Genomic DNA, 17,961 nt, shown 5'->3' with positions numbered 1-17,961 from the left:
TGCCTGTTCCTTTTGTGTCTCTCGCTTTTTGGTTCTTACCATGTCCAGAGCTGTCTATGTGTCCGTCTCTCTTCTGAGGCTCCCTCTGTCCATCCTGCTCCATTGCTGCCTGTGTCTTCCCACACCTCCTTCCCCAGTCTGTCCCTTGCTGTCTATAGTCATCTGTCTGTCTCTCTCCAGCCTGTCTTGCTCCCAGAAAAAGTGCTCTCGGGAGTGATGGATGGTCCATTAGGAAAAGATTAACAGGTGTGCAGTGCCTGGAGAAACAGCTGTGGCAGGGGAGGAGGGAGGCGAGTGGGTGACCTTTCGGGGAGAGCAGTGGGTCCTCGCTGATTGCTGACGGAGGAAGCGTGTGTGCCGCGTGTGTGGCGGAGAGCCAGATGATCATCATCGCTGACTGTCAGGGTCCACCGTTCTCATCTCTGTGGACGTGGTGTGGGTGGGCTGGGAAATTGGCAGCTGGGAGCAGCACCTGAGCCCTCCCCACTGAGCCCCCGCTCGGGGTCCTGCTCCCTTTTGGGAGCACTTTGTGAGTCAAATGTAATTACAGATGGAAATGGGGCCTTCTCCTTTCATCTGGCTTGAGAAGAGCTGGCAGTTTTATTAGATTTTCCAGGCACTAGGTGGGGAGCTGGTGGTTGGGTTATTTTATTTTTTTCTTCTCCTTTTAAGCCACATGGAATCAAAGTCAGGCCCCTGAGGCTTCTTGTTGTTCAGTGGAGGGACCGGAGGGTACTGATGGACAGGAGATGGCCTGCCATGATCCGTTCTCTCTTCCCTGTCTCAGGCTCTCTTCTTAGCTCTTAGGTCTCTGCTGAGATAGTCCTCCCTCCAGGAGTCCTCTGGGCCCCGGTGCCACTGTCGCTCAAACCAGCCTCAGCTTCTCTGTATCGGCAGGGACTGTGTGGCTCGTTAGTGTGGTCCATGGGACTTTGTCACCCAAAGGTGAATTTCTCCATCGCAGCTGCCAGCACATGGCAGGTGCTCGGGAGATCTGTGGAAATCCTGCAGGAATGAATGAAGGCATGGATGTGTGAGTTGGGGTGCAGTTTCAGGGTGATGTATTGGGATGGCACTTTGGAGTCTAGCTTGGGTCAGTGCCTAGGCCCTGTGCGCTCTTTGGTGGGTCCCCAGGGAGCTGCAGGGGGGATTGAGGGGGTGAGCCCTGTGGGGTCTTAGCAAGGGCTGGGAATGGACGTGGCCCCGCGTCCACCCTGGATAGATGGACAAGGAAGCAAAGGCTCAGAGGTGCAGGAAAGTGACTTGCCCAGGGTCACATAGCCACTTAACATCCAAACCAGGCCTGGAGCCTTCTCTGCCCATCATGACCAGTTTCCAACTCAGGGATCCCTTGGTAAACAGCTGCAGGGGCAGAGGGAGGTCTGTGGCTAGATTGGGCAAGGGAAGCTGCTGTCCCTTCGACTAGCTGGTGACTTTGGGCAGTCCCCTTGTCTTCCATGGGGCCTTGAGTCCTTCCTGAGCTCCACAGTGGCGGCGTTCTGTGTGTCGGGCTGTGCCTGGTGTTTGTCCCACAGTGGGAGATGGCTGGACCATCTGTGAAATGGGTGCTGTGCTGCCTCCTCTGGGTGTGGCCCAGCATCCTTTGCCGACATGGGAGAAGTCTGCCCTTCCACCTTGGGGGACCTCCCAGGACACGGAAGTGGCAGAGACAAGAGGTGCTCAAGGTCACAGAGCGAGCTCTAGGGAACACACAGACCCGCCAGGGTCACAGACCCCCATCGCCTTGCAGCCTGAGGAGCTGACCAACATCCTGGAGATCTGCAATGTGGTCTTTACCAGCATGTTCGCCCTGGAGATGATCCTGAAGCTGGCCGCCTTCGGGCTCTTCGATTACCTGCGGAACCCGTACAACATCTTCGACAGCATCATCGTCATCATCAGGTACCTGTCCGTCTCTGCTCCTGCCAGCAGCAGAGGAGGGGGATTTAATTTAATTCCTGAGCTTCCTAGATTTTTGCTGTAACCTTCTTAGGGGGGCTTTGTGGGTTCTGGGTTAAGAGGGTCTGATTTGGGGGTGCCACCCACAGACCATCGTTCAATACATTACTTGTTGGATGGATGGGTGAATGGATGAATGAATGGCAGCTGTCTGTTTCTTTGTCCTCCCCTTCCTCCTTTGCCCTCCTCTCCTCTTGGCCTCCCCACTGCCCCTTCTGGCTCCTCCTGTGCCCACAGCATCTGGGAGATTGTGGGGCAGGCGGATGGCGGGCTGTCAGTGCTACGCACCTTCCGGCTGCTGCGGGTGCTGAAGCTGGTGCGGTTCATGCCTGCGCTGCGGCGCCAGCTGGTGGTGCTCATGAAGACCATGGACAACGTGGCCACCTTCTGCATGCTGCTCATGCTCTTCATCTTCATCTTCAGGTGAGCCCTGCCCACCCTGGGGACCAGCCCTGCCAGCGTGGCTGGTTGAGCCTCTCCAGGACAAAGCCACCTAGATGTGGTGCAAATCCTGGCCCCACAATTCAATCCCTGTGGCTCTGGGCAGGTCCTGCCCCTGAACCTCAGTGGTGTTCACCTTTGTAAAGCGGGACCAATGCTGCCCCTCCCCCAGCTGACTGGGCTGTGGAAGGAAACAGGTGGGTGGGCAGAGTTCGGGGTGTGCCAGTCCCTTGAGCTGCCTTTGTCCCTCCTCCAGCATCCTTGGGATGCACATCTTCGGCTGCAAGTTCAGCCTCCGCACCGACACGGGAGACACGGTCCCCGACAGGAAGAACTTTGACTCCCTGCTGTGGGCCATTGTCACGGTGTTTCAGGCGAGTGGCAGCAGTGTGTCTGTGTGTTTCAGGAGAACCGATCTGGGGCAGTGAGCCTGTCCACCTCAACCCCTACCCATAGGTGGCGGGGGGGGGCGGTTTGCGCTCAGAGGCTGGGCCTGGGCTGGGGATCTCAGGGCCTACTGTGTCTCTCTCCACAGATCCTCACCCAGGAGGACTGGAATGTTGTCCTCTATAATGGCATGGCCTCCACCTCCCCCTGGGCCTCCCTGTACTTCGTTGCTCTCATGACCTTTGGCAACTATGTGCTCTTCAACCTGCTGGTGGCCATCCTGGTGGAGGGTTTCCAGGCTGAGGTGACTGCAGCCTTGGGGGGAGTGTCCCCACAAGGCCTGCAAGACACGGGGCAGGGGAGAGGGGCCTTGGCTGGGGGAGGGCTGCAATTCAGTCTCCAGGTAACACATCCCTGAGGGAGAGTGTGAATGAGGTGGTGAGCTTCCCATCACAGGGAGCATGCAACAGAGGCTGCATCTGGGTCCCCGGCTCTCCCTGGGGGTGAAGGACCAGACTTCTTCATCCCTGAGATTCTGAATTCCCCAAGATCTGCGATTCTGGGTCCTGCTTCTTCTATTCTCTTGGTGGTAGTGGTGGGTCCTTACAGTCAGGCAGATGGGGGTTTGTAGCCTAGGTTCTCATTAGCTTCTGAGCCTCAGTTTCCCCATCTGTAAAATGGGAATGGAAACACCACTGAAGACTTCAGGCGGCAGGGAGGGAGGAAAGATGAAAAGGGCTGAGCTGACATGTGTCTCAACATGGACCCATCTCCCAGGGTGATGCCAACCGCTCCTATTCAGATGAGGACCAGAGCTCATCCAACATGGAGGAGTTGGACAAACTCCAGGAGGGCCTGGACAGCAGCGGAGGTAAACAGGCCTCTACTGGTCCCTAGAGACCCAAGGGGGGCACAGGGCAGAGCACTTGGCTTCCCCCTCCAGCCCAGGCTCTATGCCAGCTAATTCTCTGTGGCTGGTTGTTCACGTCCATAATGGAAACAAATGCTATATATAGAAGAGGACAGAGCATGCATGGACATCCTGGATTCTGGCCCCGGGAGTAGCAGAAGTCCACCTGCTTCTCAGTGATTCAGGAACCCCTGTTCTCAACCCTTATTGGCTAGGATGTGGCCCAGGTTCTGGTCCTTCCTGGAATCCAATGGACAGCTTGGGACAAGCCTTTCCTACCCCAAGCCCAGAGTGCTTCTCAGCAACCCAGGCAGACAGTCTCTGCCTTGCTTCTCTCGGAAGGAAGTGAGGTGCCCAGCTGGCTGCAGTGGCAGGCTGGCCTGAACACAGATGCCAGGGGCTCTGTGCATACACAAGCAAAGAGCCCTGCAGGCAAGGTGGAGGGAGGGGAGCCACCTGAGATGGGGTGCACCCAGAAGAGTTCCTCGTGCAGGAAGTCACAGCAAAGCTCTCTGCTTCTGTTATGTCCACATCTGTTTTTTTGTCTCATGGCTTCCTTTGCTCTTGTTCTGTTTGTCTATTTGCTGTCTGTCCCTCTGTCTCCACCTCATTCCTCCAGATCTCAAGCTCTGCCCAATCCCCATGACCCCCAATGGGCATTTGGACCCCAGTCTCCCACTGGGTGGGCATCTGGGCCCCTCTGGGGCTGCAGACCCTGCCGCCCGCCTCTCCCTGCAGCCAGACCCCATGCTGGTGGCCCTGGACTCCCGAAAGAGCAGCGTCATGTCACTGGGGAGGATGAGCTATGATCAGCGCTCCCTGGTGAGTCCCGTGGGGTGCTCAGGATGGGTGCTCCTGCTGGGGCGAGGGAGGCACATGCATCACCAAACTGCCTGGCCCAAACCAGGCAGGGATCATATCTGTTCCATTCCTGGGTGCCCAGTGCCAGAGTTGGACCCAGCGTTAAGGAAAAGAATGAATGAATGAATGTTGCCAGAGGGCTGTGGCACAGAGAACTGGGTTTTCATGTTGGCAGCAATGTGCAGGGTACAGACTTTGGGGTCAGACACATTAGAACTTGAATAGAGTCTATTTACCCCTGAGCTGCGTGACCATGAGCAAATGACTACCTTTCGCTGAGCCTCAGTTTCCTTACGTGTCAAATAGGGGGATGGCCCTACCTTGCTGTGCCTTCCCCAGGGGAAGGGAGCTGACGGGAGGGCATGTCCTGTGGATGAACCGAGAGGGGGGCAGGGTTTGGACCCGGGGTCACTGACCCTGCCGGCCTCCTACAGTCCAGCTCTCGGAGCTCCTACTACGGGCCGTGGGGCCGCAGCGGGGCATGGGCCAGCCGCCGCTCCAGCTGGAACAGCCTCAAGCACAAGCCGCCATCGGCGGAGCACGAGTCCCTGCTCTCCGCTGAGCGCAGCGGCGCCCGGGTCAGCGAGGGCGCTCGGGACGAGGGTCCGCCGCGCGCTGCGCCCCTGCACGCCCCGCACGTCCACCACGCGCACCACGGGCCCCACGTGGCGCACCGCCACCGCCACCACCGCCGCACGCTGTCCCTCGACACCAGGGACTCGGTGGACCTGGCCGAGCTGGTGCCCACTGTGGGCGGTCACCCGCGGGCCGCCTGGAGGGCGGCGGGCTCGGGCCCCGGCCACGAGAACTGCAATGGCAGGATGCCCAGCATCGCCAAGGACGTCTTCACCAAGATGGACGACCGCAGGGACCGCGGGGACGACGAGGAGGAGATCGACTACGTGAGTGGGGCCGGCCTTGTCTGTAGAGGGTGGAGGAGGGACCAGGGCGTGGCCCGAGGAGGCGTGGAGGTGGGCGGGGTTTGGGTGTGGCGTTTGATGGGCGTGCTGTGGGCCTTGGTGCTCTGCTGAGCTTGATAGGAGGAGCTGGGTCTGCCGTGGGAAAGAAGCCCCCCCCCCCCCGCGCCTTCTTTGAATGGGGTGAGGGTTCAGGGATCATCCAGAGCCCCCAGTTTGCTAACCCGTCCCGCACGGCGTCCTCTGGCCAGACCCTGTGCTTCCGCGTCCGCAAGATGATTGACGTCTACAAGCCCGACTGGTGTGAGATCCGTGAGGACTGGTCCGTCTACCTCTTCTCTCCTGAGAACAGGTGGGCACAGCCGGGCTTGTAGTGTGGATGAGCATAGAGGTGACATGTCTGGGAGAGAGTGCTCTCTGCCAAGCCAGGAAGGGCATTAGCGGTGCACTCACATACCCTGGGATTGAGGGGCAGGGAGGGTGAGCGTCCAGATGCCTGGACAGGGCTTTCCTGGGCATCTCTTGTGGTCTTGGCCAGCCCTGTGCTGGGCACCAGGTCGGACAGATCCTCAAGCAGCCTGGCGTGGTCACACATTTCGTGTGGGGGATCAGAAGGCTTCCTGGAGGAGGAGTCTGAGGAGGAGAGGTCCTGGTGGAGGAGGCAGCTTGAGGGAATGTCTAGGGCAGGAGCAGAGGGTAGCTGACAATGTGGGGCCTTGGTACTGAGGACAGGGGCCATGTTTGGAAAGCCTTGAATGCCAGGGCAAGGTGGGTGCCCGTCACTGCATTGATGTGTGATCAGGAGGAAGCTGGAGATGGGCGCCCTGAGCAGATGTGAAGCTGGCACCTGTTGGAGGAGAGGGGGGTCACTTCCTCTAGGCTATCCTGGGCCCCGTGTGTGTGCAAGGTGAGAGGCAGGAGGCACTCTGACACTCCTGGCCCCTTGCCCAGGTTCCGGGTCCTATGTCAGACCGTCATCGCCCACAAGCTCTTTGACTACGTGGTCCTGGCGTTCATCTTCCTGAACTGTATCACCATTGCCCTGGAGCGGCCCCAGATCGAGGCAGGCAGTACCGTGAGTGGCTGGGACCTGGGGTAGGGCAATGGGCCAGCCAGGGGGAGCAGTGGTAAGAAGGAGAAGGTCACCTGGGGCTGAGACATGGGCCCTCTCCTGGCTGCCCCTGGGCTGACCCCGAACCTGAGCTGTGGGCTTCCTGGGTCCCATGACATCTCCCATCTCTTTCAGGAACGAATCTTCCTCACCGTGTCCAACTACATCTTCACAGCCATCTTCGTGGGCGAGATGACACTGAAGGTCTCTGAGCTTCACCTGGACCCCTAGCTCGGCCCTCCCGCCCTTGTCACTGGCCTGCCCATCAGCAGCGTTCTCCAGGCCCCGGAGGACCACCACCTCCACTGGGTGCCAGCCCCTGGCTTGGGCTTGTGGGACACAGAGGGGGTCCATGGCGTCCCGCCTCTCCTGGAAGGCGGATGCAGGGAGGGACACTGACCGTGTAATGGTAATGGCGGTACCTGCTAGAGGTGTGGGGCTTAGGGAAAGATTCCGTCTCAGAGCTTCCCAGGGCCGCCAACGTGGCTTCGGATCGGGCTTGCTAGATGTGCTAACAGGACGGACGCCTGGGGCCCGACTCCGCCCCTTCCTTGCCCACCGCTCACCCCCAAGGGAACCGCCCTTGAGCTGGTCCCGCCCCACCCGTCGCCCCGCCCTCTGGTGTGGAGTACACTGGCCCCGCCCCTCCCAGCTGACCGGCCCCGCCCCCAGGTGGTGTCGCTGGGCCTGTACTTCGGCGAGCAGGCGTACCTGCGCAGCAGCTGGAATGTGCTGGACGGTTTCCTTGTCTTCGTATCTATCATCGACATCGTTGTGTCTGTGGCCTCTGCCGGGGGTGCCAAGATCCTGGGAGTCCTCCGGGTTCTGCGGCTGCTGCGCACCCTGCGCCCCCTGCGGTGAGGGGCTGGAATTGCTATACTTTGCGGGAAATCACTGGGGTCTAAGTGGGACCCTTGCTCCAATTTGGAGCACATTCAGACCTCCAGTAGCACCTGCTAAACAGCCTAGTACCAGCTCCTCGGGGAGGAGCTGGGAGACCTGGGTGTGGGGTGAAGGATACTGATAGGGCAGGCGTGAAGGTGGTCCCAATACTATTACCCACCTCTGGGTGCCTCTCTCCCCTGTAGACCAGGGGTGTGTCGTGGACCTCAGGGGACTGGGCACAGTGAGAGGGAGGGGAAGTGCCCTCTTGTGTATCAGTCTGAGCCAGCTGGCAGCTCACTGCCTGTTCTGCCAACCCGGCCGCCTTCTCATTCTTTGCTGCTGTCCTCGTGCCCTTGGGGCCTCACCACTGGCCACTTGCAGGCTCACAGTGCCCCCTGGGTCCTCCTTGTCCACAGCGTCATCAGCCGGGCCCCTGGTCTGAAGCTGGTGGTGGAGACACTCATCTCGTCCCTCAAGCCCATCGGCAACATCGTGCTCATCTGCTGTGCCTTCTTCATCATCTTCGGCATCCTAGGGGTGCAGGTGAGGGGCACCAGGCTGTGCAGGGGCTGGGGGCGCTCTGTGGCTGGTCCAGGGGAAGCCCAGCAAGCCAGGGCAGGGGCTGGACACGTCTCTCGCCCTCACCCACCTGTGCTGCCCTGCCTGCCGGCTTAGGTGGGTGTGGCACAGCAGCTGTGGTTCTTGGCAGAGAGGCTGCATAGCGCCCAGCCCAGATGACCCAGCCCAAGGGAGGCTGGGTCCGTGTGATTGGAGGGGCGGGTTCTCCTGAAGTGTCCCCAGCACCCCGGGAGTACTAACTTTGCCTTCTCCCTTCAGCTCTTCAAGGGCAAATTCTACCACTGTCTGGGGGTGGACACTCGCAACATCACCAACCGCTCTGACTGCGTGGCTGCCAACTACCGCTGGGTCCACCACAAATACAACTTCGATAACCTGGGCCAGGTGAGCATTGCCCGCTTACCTCTTAGCTGATCTGCACCCTAGGGGTGACAGCTCTTCAGTGCTGATGGCCCTGGGCTCACAAACCAAGCTCCTTTCTGAGTTTGTTTCCTGTTCTGCAAAATGGGTAAGGGGGGTACTCCCCTCTCTGAGCTCCTGCGTGCAGAGAGGCTGGACAGTGTCCAGCACTTGGTAGAGCTTCCCTGGACATTGGTCCTGGCCTTCACCCCCCACCCAGGGCACCCTGACAGTTTAATCAGCGGCTCCGTCATCTTACTGTGGGTGTGACCTCTTTGAGCCTCAGTGTCCTCATCTTTGAAATGGGAAAGTTACCAGGCAGGCAGTGGGAACCCTCTGCAGCCTGGCTTGAGTTCTCTTTCTCATCACTTACCTTCTTTGTTTTCCACTCCAGTTGGCAGGCAGGCCTCTGCCTGGTTCCCACTGTGCTCTTGGTGCCCCCTCCTGGCCACCTGCCAGGCTTAACCTATTTGGGCAGTGCCCAGGTGAGAACTCTTGGCCCTCACTTCAGTGCCTTCTAAGAATCTGCCCCAAGTGTTCCCCTTTCCTGAGAGCCCACCAGGCAGCCTTGTCCCAGGGCAAGTTTGTAATGCTCTGTCCCTCCATCTCCTGGAAGCGGAAGAATGGAGCACTGAGGAGGTTCAGGTGCAGCCCGAGCTGCCCAGGCCCCTCACCCCTGTACCCTCCCCTCCGTGTCTTCCAGGCTCTGATGTCCCTCTTTGTCCTGGCCTCCAAGGACGGCTGGGTGAACATCATGTACAACGGGCTGGACGCTGTGGCTGTGGACCAGCAGGTGGGCATGGCTGGGGCCAGGCCAGGTCCAGATGGCGGGAGGGACATGTTGTCTTTAGGGCCTAGTGGTCTGAAACCAGCTCCTGTGAGGCCTACCTGGTGTCTCCCACCATCACCCACCCCCACCCCTCATATCCTGATCGGAACCTTCCCGGGCAGGGCCACCCTTTGGGTGCTGCAAACTCCTGCTGTGCAGGGAGTGCGAGCCCAGCCGGCTCCTGCCTGGTAGAGGAATGAGAGGAAGAAGACAGATGTGTTTGGGAGGCAGCAGTTGGAGCAGGGAGGGAAAGGGGTTCTCTTTGCTGAGAGCCTGGGACGGATGGTCCGCAGGTCCCTGGGTGCCATGGCCAGGGGGCCATGCTAGGGGAGGAATTTTATTCTGAGGGCAGAGGGAGCCAGTAAAAGGGTTACAGCAAGAGTGGGGCCCGTGCCTGCGAGGTGGCTGATGCTGTGTGATGTTGCTTTGGGAAGGGGACTGGGTGGAGAGGGTCAGGGAGGATATCAGGTGCCCGAGCGAAGGCCTGAGCCTCAGTTCCGAAGATCCCAGTGGGAGCAGGGCCCCTCTGGGTCTGGGCAGGTACTTAGGCAGGACACGGCTGACCAGGGCTGGCTGTGTCCAGATGACCAGGCTGAGAGGTGGTCAGGAGAAGAGCGGGGAGAGTCTCTGGGTCAGGACAGAGCCCACGCTGGAGGAGTCGGGGTGGCAAGGACCCCAGGGCTGAGAGTGGCCTTGGCCATTTGGCTTTCTGAGACCCACCTGGTTAGTCACTGGAGGTGGAGGAGGGCTGTAGGGATGTTGAGGGAATGAGAGCATTGGAGGCACTTTCCTCCACTCTTCTGTCTCTTCTGTCCCCACCCCAGCAGCGTATGTGCACACGTAGACCCTGCCAGGCTCGGCTCACCGCTCTCCTGACTGCCTTGTTTCTGGATGGATGAGTGAACTGATGGAAGGAAGGAAGAATGGGGGATCATTGAGGGGTTGGATGGGTGGCCTGTAACTGGGTGGGTGAATGGATGGATGGGATGCTTGCTTGCATGGGTGAGTGAAGGGAGGTGAATGAGAGGAAGGAGACATGTGTTTGGGAGGCGGCAGGTGGAGCAGGGAAGGAAAAGGGGTTCTCTTTGCTGAGCACTTGTGCAGGTCCAGGGTAGGACTTCCCACCTGCCTCTTCCAAAGCTCACAGTCAGCCTGGAGGCGGGCTCCGTTGGTCCCACCACTCCAGGCTTGGCGAGATCAGGCTCCCACATAGTGCTGCGGTGCCCAGTCAGCCTCCTCAGGCCTGGATCTGGCTCCCTGCAGCCCGTGACCAACCACAACCCCTGGATGCTGCTGTACTTCATCTCCTTCCTGCTCATCGTCAGCTTCTTCGTGCTCAACATGTTTGTGGGCGTGGTGGTGGAGAACTTCCACAAGTGCCGGCAGCACCAGGAGGCTGAGGAGGCGCGGCGGCGAGAGGAGAAGCGGCTACGGCGCCTGGAGAAGAAGCGCCGCAGTGAGTGGGCGGCTGCGTGTGTGTGGGGGCTCGCTGACCCCAGGCCCTTCTGCCCAGGGCCTTTGGAGCTGGAAGGGAACAAAGGACATGGTCCCTGTGTCTGTGGTGTGGCCCTTTCTCCTCGCCTCTGCCCGCCCAGTGCCCCTCAGTGGTTACTTAAGTCCTGGGGTGACACCACAGAGTGTCACTGGAGTGGGGCCCAAGCTGAGGGCAGAGGGAGAGCCTGGATGCACGTTGCAGTGAATCTGGGTCCTGCCCTCTGCCACCCTCCCCATCTTCCTGTTTCCCTCATGGTGCCCTGCATGGGTGGGAGGAGACCTAGCTGATCTGGGGCCAGGTGGACCAGCATGTTCTTCCCTTGCTTCTTTCCTCCACTCTGCCTTTTCCTCCATTGTGCTCTGTCCCCTTCCCCTTGGCCCCAACCTTCTGTGATCTGTGCCACTCCCCACATTGTCCCCTTGCAGAAGCCCAGAGGCTGCCCTATTATGCCACATACTGCCCCACCCGGCTGCTCATCCACTCCATGTGTACCAGCCACTACCTGGACATCTTTATCACCTTCATCATCTGCCTCAATGTGGTCACCATGTCCCTGGAGCACTACAACCAGCCCACGGTGAGCCCAGGTTGCCTCTGAGCCCAAGGTCACACCATGAAAATGAGGCTGGGGATCTCAGGGACAGAATGGGATGTCAACTGAAGGGTCTAAGAAACCCCTCTGCACCTAGCTCTGTGCTGGGCACTGCAGGGGAGGAGGCTCAGGACAGCCCTGCCCTACCCACGTTATGGCCTGGAGGGGACAGATTCATGACAAGGAAAGGTCATTGATTCTGTGGAGGTGGATTTTGGGACCAGCCTAGAACATGAGTCACAATGGCTGTGGTGTGCTACATGCTGACTCTTTGACACACTACATAAATTAACTCTTCAGTCTTCACAGTGATTTCTTCAAAATCAAGAGGAACCCTGTCTAGATTTTGTAGATGAAGAAACTGAGGCCCAGAGAGGTTCAATTACTCAGCTGTAGGGTATGGAACCAGAACTAGAGCTTGGATTTGCATTCAAAGCCTACCATGGATCCACTACTATGAGCTGACCATATGGAGACTAGAGGAAGGCTTAAGGTGGCAGGGCCACTACAGGCAGTCACTAGAGGAGGAGGAAGAGGGGGACCGGTTCCTAGAATTGCAGACAAAGTGTGTGAGGCGATATGAAGGACACATATATTCTAAAAGCCTCAGCTCGATGGAGTTAGTAGGAAAGAAGGGGAGAGTAGAACTTTTAGTTGAGGAAAGAGTATCTTACTTCAAATGTTAGAGAAGACTGTTATTAATGGAGGATAAAGGAAGGGAACCATGGACAGAAAGGAAAAGTAATTGTAGAACTTCCAAATTAACATGGAGTAGACATGGAATAATCATTGCTCACATTTACCAAGTATTCATTCTATGTCCAGCACTGAACTATGAGCTCATTTAATTTTCACAGCAACTTTTGGAGGTAGGTGCTATTATTTTCTATAGTTTTTAGATTAAGAAAGTAAGTGCTGAGAAAGAGGCCAATCTCTTGCCTTAGGTCACATGATGAATAAGGAGAAATGCTAAGACAGGATTTAAATCTAGGCAGTCTAGTTTGGATTCCTTAACCACTACCCCTCCTGCTCCAAAGAGGAACAACTGGACAAACCAACAGAAATAAAGAAAAGGGGATAACAATGTAAACTGAATAATACACATTAAGTAAGACTGAAGAAATACAAGTAGATAAATTATTGTACTAAACGTGAATGGTCTAGATTTTCCCCTTAAAAGGCAGAGACTTCCCATCTGGAGTAAGTTTATGGGGGTGTGTCACGGGGACTGGATTATGCTTCTTTTGCTCCTCGTAGTCCCTGGAGACAGCCCTCAAGTACTGCAACTACATGTTCACCACTGTCTTTGTGCTGGAGGCTGTGCTGAAGCTGGTGGCATTTGGCCTGCGGCGCTTCTTCAAGGACCGGTAAGTGGCTGGGCCATGCATGGTAGGGCAGCAGGGTGGGGAGTCAGTCTTGGAGAGACCTGGGGCAGCCTGAGGAGGGGACCCAGTAAGCATCTGGGCATTGGTGACCAGAAGCTCCCAGCTGACACCAGTATATCTGAGCAGGAAGTGATGAGGTCTCAGGGAGTGGGCATAGGGCATTCCAGGCCCTTCTCAGCCCACCTCCATTCCTGCAGGCAGAGCAGATCTGCCTTATGCTAATTCTCCTTTTCAGAAGGAGCAAGTGAGGCTGGGAGTAACCATTGCACTTGCCCAAAGCCATGCAGAGAAGGCAGGTGGCTCGAGATTTAGATTTAAATGACTGCACTGGTCATTTCTGCTTCATCACAGTCAGAGCACCTGCTTCCTCCCCTGTGGGAGGCCAGAGGTGTTGATTTAGCTGTGTCAGCCCTTGATTGGGAAGCTGTTAGGTGTAGAAAGGGGGCAGGGCCCAGGGACATCTGGAGAGGCTACAGGGAGGGTGGCCACACAGCCCAGTGGGCCACACCAGAGGCGGAGGAAGGGTGAGGCTGCCTTCAGTGAGATGTGACCCTGAGTCCCACCCTGCCCTCCTCCTCCCTGCTGAGCAGGTGGAACCAGCTGGACTTGGCCATCGTGCTGCTGTCTGTCATGGGGATCACGTTGGAAGAGATCGAGATCAACGCGGCACTGCCCATCAACCCCACCATCATCCGCATCATGCGGGTCCTGCGCATCGCCCGGGGTGAGGGGCAGGGAGCGGTTGGGCTGGTGCAGGGTGGGGCTTGCTGTTCCCTGAGAAGAGCACCCAGGATGGGGCAGGGCCCAGCACCACCTGTGGGTTCACAGCCTTGCCCCACTCCCGCTCCCCTCTTCCTGTTGTGACACACTTGCCTCCTGGCCTGGCCTCACCCAGTCCAGCTGGACGATGTGCGACGGCTCCAACTGTGACAGGAACAGGGTCCTCTTGCTCTTCCCTGTCCTCTTGCTTTTCTGCTGCTTCCTGCCTGTTACTGCTGCATGCCCTATGCCCAGGGTGGTGCCCAGCAGCCTGGCGGGTGACACCGGAGTCCTATTTAGCCAGAGGGAAGGGAAAAGACCTGGACACTCATGCTGGTCATCTCTCTTTCATCACGGTCAGTGAGACACTCAGTCACACCCTTATGTCCCTCGGCTCCCATGTACATGTCCTCGTTCTCGGGGATGTTTTTCCACTGATGGCCACACCTTGTGTCACGAGTTTTATGCACAGCACCATTCACCCCTTAGCTGCACCTGTGCTCTTGCAGTGAGACACCTGAGTGGCCCCTGCTTGCACGCTGCTGTGTGCCCCCTCTTCTCCCGAGTTCACACACTTGCACACAGATAGGCACACACATGGGCCCACTGCCTGGGCTGAGCGGGCCGGGCTGGTCTCGCCCACAGTGCTGAAGCTGTTGAAGATGGCCACAGGGATGCGGGCGCTGCTGGACACGGTGGTGCAGGCCCTGCCCCAGGTAAGGGCTGCTCCTCTGCATGGCCCTGCTGGGGGACATTGGCATTGGGGTGGACCCTGGGGGTGCAGACCGAGACTCCCTTTCTCCCCATACCTGCCCAGACCCAGGGGAAGCAGTTGGAGCCAGGGGCCCCTCCTGTCCCCCTCTTCCGGGCTTCACTGTATGGTCACTCACGCCTCCCCAGCAACCTGCCTGGATGGGCACAGAGAACCCGCATAATGCCCTGGGGGCCCCCAGGGTGGTGGGGAAGATGGATGCCTGCAGTGTGCTTGTGGGGAGAGGAGGGCACTAGGCGCTTCCACTGGAAAGGGGATCTTTGAGCTTGACCTGGCAGAGCAGCTTGGCAGGAGGCAGTGGGGTGTGGGTGAAGAGGTCGCGATACAGCATTTGGGGTGGGCAGCGGGAGACCCTGACCTGGTGGGGAACCTTGAGCAGTTGGGGAAGTTGCCTGGTCAGTGGGAGGGGAGCTGGTGATTCTGCAGTCACCATGCACCACCACCCTGTCCCCACGGCTCGAGGCTCCCCTCCAGCACTCCCAGGGTGGCCTGCACTCCAAGGGGAACCCTCAGCACATTCACTTCTTCCTTTCAACGCCTCAGGCCTTAAGCAACTTTCAGTATTTTAAAACAAAATGCATGGGCATGACACAGTAAAAATAAGTGTAAAGATCAACAGCCCAGGGAGGATGGAATCCAGGGTAATTCTCTCAGGGGCCTGGGATAAGGACACCAGTGAGTTCTGTCTTCAAGTTTGGTGTGAGCATCCTAGTGACTGATTACAAAGGGAAAGTGACATGGCTTTGGTCAGATCTGCAGGGAAAGCGAGGACATTCACTCAGAGATGTCGTTTTCTGTAATGTACAGAAGGTAGAGGTGGTGCTGGGCTGGGAAGGGTGTGCAGACGGAAAGTGGCTTGAGCCTAGACCTGGAATCAAGGTATCCTGTTGGGTCTTCCTGGACCAGCGTCAAGCTGGCACAGTCCACATACAATGGTAATTGCAGGGACATTGGCCCGAATGACAGGCATGTGCCAAGGGGGGCGGGGCTTGCCCTTCAGAAGCTATTAGCTGATGCCCATGCAGCCAATGGATGGCACAAAGGGCAATGAAAGCCAAGCTTAGCTCTTCCTGGAGCAGAGGGAGGGGGCAGTGGAGAGGGCTCCACAGAGGAGATGCCTGGTGATTTAGACTCTGAGGGGTGAGGAGGATGTAGCATTGATCAGCCAAAGACAGAGCCTTCCTTGTGGGTAGGGCTGGGAGCCTGGGCTGGAGGGGACCTTGGGGCCAGGTCACGGCAGGGTTTCAGTATTGGGGCAGTGAATCTGGGCTTCGTCCTGCGGGCACTGGGAGCCCCAGTAGGGTCTGTGCAAGGGGCCTCAACCAGAGCTGCCTTGGAGAAGACAGGAGCACAGAGGAGAGGCTGGAGACAGGGAGGTGGTGAGGGGCTGCTGTGGCCGCCCAGGCCCGGGGGACAGAGGGAGGAGGCTGAAGGGACCTGGGCAGGAATGCTGCCAGCTCCCGGCCTGAGCTGGATGGGAAGCTGAGTTCTTCGGCCCCAGCCATGCTCACCTTCTCGGCTGCCAGGCCTCAGGCTCTGCCTGCAGGTACCCATGAATCGCTCGCTTTGCTAATGAATGGAGTGAGATTTAATTAGCCTGCTGTGCAGTGCAGGATGGCCCTGAGGAACCCTCCTCGCGGGCAGAGAGGCTGTGATTAACGGGTTTACTTTTCAGCGATTAATCCGATCGCTTTCCAATTGCATCCTCTGGGCCTTCTGAGGGGCCCAGGAGGGATCTCGTTTCCAGGGCAGGAGTGTGGCCGCACTTACCTTGTCCATGGTCCAAAGTATAGGCAGTGGTATTGCTTCTGTGGCAGCAGCAGCAGTGGGTGGATAGATTTGAGTTAAGCGCGGAATCTGAGGCGTTTTCTCCCAGAGGAGCCATGGCGTGGGGGTGGCTGTGTTTGCAGGAGGCCCTGCGCTGGCCTGTCGGGCAAATCTGGCTTCATCCAACTGTGTCCTTGCTCTTGGGGCCTCCCAGACCGGTAGAAGACAGGCACGGAGACACACAGGTTACGCTTGCACTGTCAGACTGCATTTGGGCTGCTTGGAGGAATCCAGGTGGGCCTTGTGGCGGAAGTGGCATTGCAGCTGAGACTTCCTTCCCTGCTTCCCGTGCCCCATTCATCCATGGCACCTTAGCTAGCACCTAGGTAGGCGTGCAGTGTAGCAGTGCACCCTCTGGGCTTCCGACCCTGTCCCACCACTGATGGGCTGTGTGAGACTGGGTAAGTGACCTCGCCTCTCTGTCTCCTCCCTCATCTGCGATGTAGGGATAAAAGGTGGCTCCTGGATTACAGCAGGGAGTGGGTGAGCTGGTGAATGTGAAGTGCTTGAAATTGAGTGACTCACAGAAAAGGCTCACTGAGCATTTTGTGGTTATCCTGCGCCCTGTGCCACACAGGGTGACAGACATGGATACACAGCCTGGTAGAATGTTGCTGCTGTCTTGAACCTGGGTGTGGAGCCTGGGCCCTTACCTTCGCCCTTGTGCCCAGGCCCAGGTCCCCACCCTCTCCCCTCCCAGACCCCCATCCAGCCCGCCTCTCCCCACAGGTGGGCAACCTGGGCCTCCTCTTCATGCTACTCTTCTTCATCTATGCTGCCCTGGGCGTGGAGCTCTTTGGGAAGCTGGGTGAGTGGCTGCAGGGGGCCCTGGCAGCATGGGAGGCTTGAGAATGACCCCAGCCTGTCACTTGGGGCCACTGTCCGGGGCACGGCCTCTGGGCAGGTGGCCTTCGGCCTCCAAAACCTGTTTTGAAGTGGAGGACCAGACAGTCTGGTCTCTCTGGAGCCAGCTTTCCCTGCCCCTGGGACAGTGCCCTTTCTGAGCCAGTGCTGCCCAACAAGCAGAAAGGCCAGGGCAAGCCAGGCATGGTGGTGCATGGCTGTAATCCCAGCCTTCTGGGAGGCTGAGGGAGGAGGATTACAAATTCAAGCCCATCTGGACTTGTGAGACCCTGTCTGAAAATAAAAAATAAAAAAGGGCTGGGGATGTAGCTCAGTGTGAAGGCCCTGGGTTTAATCCCCAGTACTGCAAAAAAAGAAAAAAGAAAAAGCCAAGTTGAGTCAGAGGGCAACATGTCAGACTTGGCTAAGCACAGGGTTAGTTGAGAGCACTGAGTCCCCTGAGGGGTGGCCCTGCCTCATCCACTCTCTCAGAACCGCTTCTTAGTTGAAGGAAGAGCTGGGCGCTCCTGTGTCTGACCCCCAGCCACCACCTACCTGAGCCTGTTTCTCTGTCTGAGAGTGAGGCACAGGTGCATGCACCTCGGGAGAGGATTCTGGGGGGCGCTGGGAGGCATGAGTGCGGGCTGGCTTGCAGGGGCTCTGCCGGCCAGAGGGGCTGACCCTGCTCCCCTTGCAGCCTGCAATGAGGAGAACCCATGCGAGGGCCTGAGTCGGCATGCCACCTTCGAGAACTTCGGCATGGCCTTCCTCACGCTCTTCCAGGTCTCCACGGGTGACAACTGGAATGGGATCATGAAGGTACCTGTGGCAGGCTGGGGACAGGGATGTCGGGTGGCCTCTGCATCCAGGGTGGGTGTCAAGCTTGCTCATCACTCACCCAGGGAATGCCCCACTGCGTAAGAGGGGAGCACAGGGCCCTGTCCAGGACCCCATAGCCCAGTGCTGCAGAGCTGAGGTCAGGCAGGCAAGGCTGCCCTGAGATGGTCCGG

General features: G+C 58.2%; 1 protein-coding gene across 4 annotated transcripts in view; it reads left to right on the top strand.

Moving 5' to 3' along the window:
• The window catches only part of Cacna1i (calcium voltage-gated channel subunit alpha1 I), a 92,831-nt gene that overhangs the window by 66,173 nt on the left and 8,697 nt on the right, over nt 1-17,961 (top strand). For all 4 annotated transcript variants that reach the window (XM_004845564.3, XM_087213858.1, XM_013072517.3 and 1 more), the window contains 21 exons: nt 1,751-1,902; nt 2,197-2,382; nt 2,657-2,774; nt 2,936-3,091; nt 3,565-3,658; nt 4,317-4,519; nt 4,993-5,460; nt 5,727-5,827; nt 6,427-6,550; nt 6,722-6,790; nt 7,259-7,443; nt 7,888-8,014; nt 8,309-8,434; nt 9,153-9,242; nt 10,542-10,734; nt 11,199-11,350; nt 12,623-12,732; nt 13,341-13,474; nt 14,155-14,225; nt 16,838-16,916; nt 17,649-17,770. In XM_004845564.3, coding sequence (XP_004845621.1) covers nt 1,751-1,902; nt 2,197-2,382; nt 2,657-2,774; nt 2,936-3,091; nt 3,565-3,658; nt 4,317-4,519; nt 4,993-5,460; nt 5,727-5,827; nt 6,427-6,550; nt 6,722-6,790; nt 7,259-7,443; nt 7,888-8,014; nt 8,309-8,434; nt 9,153-9,242; nt 10,542-10,734; nt 11,199-11,350; nt 12,623-12,732; nt 13,341-13,474; nt 14,155-14,225; nt 16,838-16,916; nt 17,649-17,770 — 3,060 coding nt within the window. The remainder of the gene's footprint in view (nt 1-1,750; nt 1,903-2,196; nt 2,383-2,656; nt 2,775-2,935; nt 3,092-3,564; nt 3,659-4,316; nt 4,520-4,992; nt 5,461-5,726; nt 5,828-6,426; nt 6,551-6,721; nt 6,791-7,258; nt 7,444-7,887; nt 8,015-8,308; nt 8,435-9,152; nt 9,243-10,541; nt 10,735-11,198; nt 11,351-12,622; nt 12,733-13,340; nt 13,475-14,154; nt 14,226-16,837; nt 16,917-17,648; nt 17,771-17,961) is intronic.

The sequence above is a fragment of the Heterocephalus glaber genome, unplaced genomic scaffold, assembly GCF_053883595.1.
Source record: "Heterocephalus glaber isolate CG9 unplaced genomic scaffold, H.glaber_assembly_v1.0 deba00001444, whole genome shotgun sequence".
NCBI lineage: Eukaryota > Metazoa > Chordata > Mammalia > Rodentia > Bathyergidae > Heterocephalus > Heterocephalus glaber.
Note: the sequence above shows the minus strand (reverse complement) of the source record. Positions and strands in the feature narration are given on the sequence as shown.